We start from the raw sequence: 7,162 nt of genomic DNA, 5'->3' as shown, positions 1-7,162 counted from the left end.
AGTACTCAAGTGCTTGCGGCTGCTGCTGTATGTCATGAAAAAAGCCGCAAAAACACAAGTAAATTTCACTTAATTAAGTATTCTAATTTGAAATGCAATCTTTATTTTACAAAAAAAATGGAATAATAATAGTTGAGAGAAGTTAAGTTTTTATCTTCTAGGTGCCGCGCGCGTCGACTTGCCCCTCAGCTTTTACGGAGCAGGGTGGCTAGCGCAGCCCGGATTCTGAAGCGGAGTTTCGAAACTGTATATATTGAGTAACTCTGTCCAGAATTTAGAACTGTCTACGCCCAGCAGTTTTGGCTAATCGTTGATGAATCAGTCAATCAGTCAGTTAATCAAGCACTTCCTTCAATAGGTAGACATTTTGTTCGTACGACGTCAAAGTGATCCGTTCAACTCATCATTCCCATAAAATCGCTGTGTACCACCACCATATAAAAGAGACCCGCCGCGGTGGCTCAGTGGCTAAGGCGTTGCGCTGCTGAGCACGAGGTCGCGGGTTCGATTCCCGGCCGCGGCGGCCGCTTTTCTGATGGAGGCGAAAAGCAAAAACGCCCGTGTGTTCGAGATTTCTGCGCACGATAAAGATCCCCAGGTGGTCAAAATTAATCCGGAGCCCTCCACTACGGCGCGCCTCATCGCCTCCGTTGCGTTGGCGCGTTAAACCCTACAATCAATCAACCATATAAAAGTTTATGTTTTCCCCAAACAGACCTCGTTATTATGGCAGAACCTTCTTCACTGTCTAAACGAACTTTCAGCTACCGTCGTAAGGTACCAGGGTGGCTTAGTGCAGCCACAATAGAGGTGTAGCGACAGCTTTCTTGCCAAAGTGAGCATTGATATTGCAATATGTAAAAAATGATTTCCGTGGAATTAAAGTGATTTTTCACAAGAAAGTGTTTTATCCGGGTACACCAAGATCTAACTCAATTGACCCTGCGGCGCCCGAATTCGAGCCCATGCCCTCTCGAGCTCTCTCGCCGCAACGGGCGCTCTACCGACTGCGCTATGAGCAGAGGGGTGGGCAGGGACACAAACGCGCATTATGTCCTTCCCTATGACTCATTTAGATGGTGCTGCTGTCTAGGAAATGGAAAGCGAAGTAGCGCTTCATGGCGCTAATCAGCGCTGACAGTTGGCGTTTTGATGCCAGCGCCTTCGTGTACGGGGGACGCGCGTGAATAGAGGCAAGGCTCCGCTGTGGCGTTCTCCCATGACTGTTGTGTTTCAAGCTGGTGTTTCTGTGCATGTAATTTTTAGTTTTGTTGTCCCGGAATAAACCGGCTATTTTTTGTTTCTCGCGTGTCGGCGCCACTTCGTCTGGCGGGGTCAGGCTCGCGAAACCTTGGCACATGAAGGAGGTTGTTTTAACATTCAACTGCTACTGTGAAGGCACCGATCACGTTCGTGTTTCACCTATTCCTGTAAAACAGGGATCACCCACAATTTTTACATTTACTCGCATCCTTGAATTCCCCATGATTCCTATAACGCAGTGTCTAGAGTGCCGTCCGACAGCACTCTAGCTGGGCGCCGTCCGACGACATTCGTCCGACGACATTGGAATAGTTAAGACTAGGCTAGCCCCGGACCGAAGCGTTTGTAGTGAACAAAGAGAGCATCTATAGAGTCGTCCAGGTCACAAAACGGTTCAGTACCACAACCGGAAGCCTAGTAAATTGGGGAAAATGTCTTGGTTTCTGGCATGGCAAATGGCAATCCACCCCCAGCGTTTTTGCCAACGTAGCCTGGACAACAACCCCAGTTAGGTATTTGGGAGCCCCCCTACAGTTTTATAGGGATAGCGAACCATATAGGAAAGAACAGACAAAAGAAACTCGCGCGAAAGCGGACAAATGTAAAGGGGCTTATTTGTCCACGTTTGCTAGGGCGACCGTGTGTAATTTGTTCTTATATGTAAACTGTGGTATCTGATGCAGGTGTTGCACTGCTCACACACGAACGTGCAAAAGTTTCATCGAGTGTTCGCTGTTTTTCTCTGGGCCTCGAATTGGGAGAGGGGCAGTCGTAACAACCTTTTTAGGCGAGAGAAAGATGGAGGAGTTGGGCTACCGCATTCATTTGTGCGACAACTAGTGAATAGATTTATTTTTTTGTAAGGGACCCTTTTCTTCGTACAGTGTGTCAATTAAGGCTAGGCAGGGTTCTCTCCGATTTTGTGATTACGACTGAATACATGACGGGGGTATCTTTGGATATTTTAAGGAGGTCGTGGCCAGCGTGAAGTTTTTAAACGCAAGATTTTCAAAAGAGTATTTAAGTACGGTTGCGCGTAAGAAACTGTACCGTGATATGGTCGATGTTGTGTTCCCTGTTACCATGTGCAGGGCTATGTACTGTGGAAGGCCCGGTAGCGATGTGCTTAAGAGGGTTAAAAGAATGCAGATTCAAACAGGGGTCAAATCCTTTATGTTAAGTTACATACAGTAACATTATTAGTAGGAACGTTTATGGAAGAAAGGGGGTTATTCGTACCATGGGGACAGATTGTTTTAGTTGTAAATCCCCCGAGACAATAGATCATGTATTTTTGCATTGTTGGGAGGGTGTACATTTTTGGGATGTGCTACAGAGGACATTACACAAAGATTTTCCACTAGATTTTTACGGTATACGTTTCCTTGCAATAGACAATGGTGATGGAGTGCCTTACGATTTAGTCATTGCACTGGGTCTCCATAGTATATGGCGCTCTTGTACAGCAAGGTTGTGCAATGATGTTGATGCGCGATGTGCGACGGAGTATTTCAAAGAGAGCATCAGGCGATTTGTTGAAGTTATTAAGTTCCACCAGGAACTACCTGATTGGCTGCCGCAAATAGAGCAACTAATCAATATGAGGGCATTTTAAATGGACAATGTCAGCCCTGTAGTGGCTGGCAACTCCACCTCTTGTATGTGTACATATTTGCAATGTTGAGATGTAATCTGTTGTGAATTTTCAAAGAGAGGCCATAAATACAAAAAAAAAAGCCGTTGTAGTGTAGAGGATCCGCCTTAGGTTCTTCTCAAGGACGGTGGTTCGAGACCGGTTCTTGCCGCGGTTTTTGCTTTTCATCTTTAAATTTAATTTTTATGCCTTAGGTTAGGTTTGGTGTTTCAAATGATTGGTGTGCGTTAGGTTATGTTATGTTATGTTTAGGTTAGGTTGCCTAGCTTTACGTTATATATAGTGCCAGGCGCGGCAATTTTGTCACAAAACGCCGGTGGACGTCGATATAGTGCACTGCTTATAATACCGTCGGACGGCACTCTAGACACGTTAGTTTATGCGGTCAAGAGCGTCATCGTCGTTGTAGTTGTCGTCTACATCGTCGTCATCATCCTCATGATGAACATCGTCACCCGACTGGGCACACGCACGTGCAGACGATCCCCGTCGAAGAAGAAGACCATAGCGTGCCGATGCTGTCGCTTGACGCAGCTGCTCCGCCCAAGTCTTCTAGCCACCTCAGCCAAACGCCGAAGGCCGCACTAGGAAGGCAGACACTTTCGAACATGCCGGCGTCCTCAACAATGTCCCCGATGTCCCCGATGTCCCCAGAAGGAGTGCAGGCTCAAGATCCCAACATGCCAGCCTCCTCAATCATGTCCCCGATGTCGCCGTTGTCCCCAGGAGCGCCACCCCAGGCTTCAACCCTGGCCGGCATGACGTCGCCGCTGGAGCACATTTTAATATTTGGCCAAGGTCGTTTCCAGAGGCTGGTTTTGTTGTGCACGATGTTGGCCGTCTTCACATCCCGTGTGCACGGCTTGGCTTCCAGTGACTTTGCGCTTCCCGTCGACCATTGGTGCAGGGCGCCGGCGGCCTACGCCGACTTGCCTCTTGAGACCTGGAAAAACGCCAGCGTTCCCGCCGTAGACGGCACAGATGATCGTCACAGCCACTGCTTTCGCCACGACCCCCCGTTTCCCGTGCCGGAGAACCTCGGAGCCGATAACCGGACCGTGGTACCCTGTGACGCCGGCTGGGACTATGAGCCAGGCGCTGGAGAGCGTTCAATAGTCAGCGCCTGGGACCTCGTGTGCGGCCGGCGTTGGATCCTGTCCATGTTGTCGGCGGTATACAATGCTGGCGGCGTGCTCGGTGGTGCCGGCGCTGGCATCTTGGCCGACCGCGTAGGGCGGCGGCCTGTCCTCTGCATTCTTATCTTCCTGCTTATCCTGGCCGGCGTCGGCACCGCGTTCGCGCACAGCATACTGGTCTTCGCCGGACTCCGCTTTGTCGTGTCCATGGCGGCCTCGAGCACGATCGTCACGTCCACTGTGCTGCTCTTCGAGGTCACCGACGTCGACCACCGCGCCCTATTCTGCGCTCTCTCCATATCTGGGGCTGGCGTAGCGACTGCGATATATCGCGAGCTGGTGATGACCTTCATCCACGACTGGCATATGGTGCAGATCGCGTACATGGTCCCCACGAGTGCCCTGGTCCTGGCGGTGTACCTGATGGAGGAGTCACCCTGCTGGCTACTGGCGACCGCGCGGGTGCATCAAGGTGAGCGCGTCTTGCTGTGGGCGGCGCGTGTCAACAAGGTCGACCAGGACGCCTTCAAGACTCGCCTCGCTGCACTTCGGGAAGAGATGAAGAGGCAGCAGCAGCAGCTCGAACACGGACGAAGGGGAAGTTTCGATGCCATTCTCTCGGATCAAGGTGCGCCCGGTCTTTCTCTGGCAACTGTCTTACTATTAGGGTGTTGCTGTTGACAAAGGGTAGTACGTTGATCTACTAGCAAGTCTTACCTCATCAACTGATTCTAGCTGTGCTCATTTCTTGAAGCCATAGTGTTGATAGGCGTGCAAAAGGCTAGTTTTTCATTGTCTCTGTGATTTATAGAACAAAAATACAGCAGCTATATAAAGTCTTTCAACTCGAAAGCAAGGTTTCCGGGTCGATTATTTAATCGGTTGGAGTAACAAGGATGGCCTTTCTAAGCGAAGTTGATTTGGTTATTAAGTGAGAGAATTACGAATACGCAAAGATGCCAAGCGTGACACCGTTTATCCGAGAATAGCCGCGATACTACGGGAGCACACAAAGTAGAGTTATCATCTTACGGAACCAGATTCGTTGCAGAACATCTTCATGCGTCGAGTTTTATGATGCGGTGCACCGTGAGGCACCGGTGCGCAGCTGCAACGCACTGGCATGGAGGAAGGACCAGTTAACTAGGGTTATCAGATTGTATCTTTATTTCGAGTGCCTGATGTGTTGTGCCCTTCTGGTGTTGCCGTGGGGTCAGAACACTGACTAGTTGCTTCAGGTACATCCCGAAACATGTTGGAATGATATCTTTATTGCATACAAACGTGCGGCTACACACGGTGGCGTGCCGGAAGATCCTTCGTCTCGACTGGCCAGTGGGCGCGTGGCCATTCTCGCTGGTCAACAATAAGCGTGGTTAAATTATGATGGCAATGTGCTGAGAACGAGGTGAAAGAGTAGCGCTATTGAAAACGTGGTAAGACCGAGACGAAAGAGGAGGAGACGGAACGATGTAGCTACAAGCAGCAACGTTGTGGTGGGGGACGAGGAACGAGGGTAATAATCTGTGTTTCGCCAAATGTGATGAAAAGAGTGGAAAAGCGAACAAGCAGTGTCGGCCCTCGACGGAAACCGATAATTTAAATATAAATCTGGTATTTCATGATTGTTAACTGGCAACTTCGGCCACAGTTCATCGTTATTATTATTGCCCCAGCTGGGTCTATAGGTGGCCCCCATTCGTCAGTACGACACCTCACTGAGAGCAACGACGCACTTCCTTTTACAGACGTTCGCATCTCCGACCTTGTAGCAAACGAGACCTTGCGCAACCGGTCCATCATCATCTTCAGCTGTTGGTGCATAGCCTTTGCCATGTTCTACAGCCTCAGCACAAGCGAAGTTATGCGTGCAAGCTGGGTGCCACGAGCCTCCCTCCTGGTGCTGAGGATTATCGAGCTCCCTTTCAACGTTTACGTGCTCAGGCGCATCGGCCGTCGGCTGTCTTTAGCCCACAGCATGGCGGCCTTATCCGTCGTCGTCGGATGCCTAGCCGTGGTGGACGTGTACCGTGGTTCGTACGCGCTCCACTGGGGGGTCACCGTCTTGTGGCTGCTGGTGTTCGAGTTCACCGTGACCACGCTGTTCGCCTTCTCGGCCGAGCTCTACCCGACGGTGGTGCGGGGCGCGGGCGTGGGCTTCTGCTACGTGAGCGGTCGGATGGGGGCCATCGTGGGGCTCTTCCTCAACCACGTGCACTCTCCGGAGCTGCGGGCCGTCGCCTTCTCCGCCGTCACCCTCCTCCTGCTGTTCCTCGCGTTCCTGGCCTTGTCCCTGCCAGAGACGACAAAGATCCCGCCAGCCAACACGATGCGAGGCATGATGGCCGACAAGTGGAAGCTACACTCGCCGCTCAGGTTGGCCCGCAGCAACAAGGCTGTCCACGGCACCACCACGCGCAGACACTCCAAAAGTATCCCGTCGAAGGACAACGGACGAAGGCGCCGCGGCAGCGTGGGCTTAGCAGCGCAGAACTACAACAGTGGACCCTAACTCGCCGGATCAAGCGGCATCTGTCCCCGCTAGATAAAGACTGCGCTTTTGCCAGCTATGAACTTTATTTTGTCGCATAACCGAACCCATGATTTCTGTCACTGGACCTCTGGAATACACGTTTTCTTTATTATCGTCATTCGTCGTGCAGGATGACTCTGCTCGTCGATAGAGAAGTGTCACCGTTGCACAAAACTCTTCCCAGCGGTGACCATTTTTTGTAATCGACAGCGCCGCTTTTTTCAACAATGGGTCACCTATTGCTTGCGCTTTAACAGACGGGAAAAAAAGCAAGGAAGGGGCTGGGGGGAGAACGTGGTTTGAATTTGTCCTGTCCGCTGCGACTGCGCACGCCTGAGAACCAACTCCAATCGCGCCGGAAAGCGTAGGAGCGCTCAAGTACCCCCAAACTAATGCTTTTGCACTCATTATGTCATTAAAAATACGGAAAGGGACAATGCGGGCTAGGGCGGTATTATAGAGGCGTGTTCGACGATTCAGTAAACTCCCGGTAAGCTTCCTCTCTCTATAAAAAGAAAAGTGCACATACAACCACAAACTTCGGAATCGTTTTGAAGGTGGCGGTGTCGAGGGCTG

The 7,162-nt window shown here is 50.8% G+C and overlaps 1 protein-coding gene across 1 annotated transcript; it reads left to right on the top strand.

Moving 5' to 3' along the window:
• The first annotated feature begins 3,525 nt into the window (after positions 1-3,525).
• On the top strand, positions 3,526-6,565 carry LOC144172358 (solute carrier family 22 member 7-like). Its single transcript, XM_077701113.1, has 2 exons — positions 3,526-4,681; positions 5,802-6,565. Exons 1-2 carry the CDS (start codon positions 3,526-3,528, stop codon positions 6,563-6,565), a joined length of 1,920 nt encoding a protein of 639 aa, XP_077557239.1.
• The last annotated feature ends 597 nt before the right edge of the window (positions 6,566-7,162 follow it).

This window comes from Haemaphysalis longicornis, unplaced genomic scaffold, assembly GCF_048455015.1.
Source record: "Haemaphysalis longicornis isolate Haplotype H1 unplaced genomic scaffold, Haemaphysalis longicornis Haplotype H1 scaffold_20, whole genome shotgun sequence".
NCBI lineage: Eukaryota > Metazoa > Arthropoda > Arachnida > Ixodida > Ixodidae > Haemaphysalis > Haemaphysalis longicornis.
This window is presented reverse-complemented; position numbering and strand designations above follow the sequence as displayed.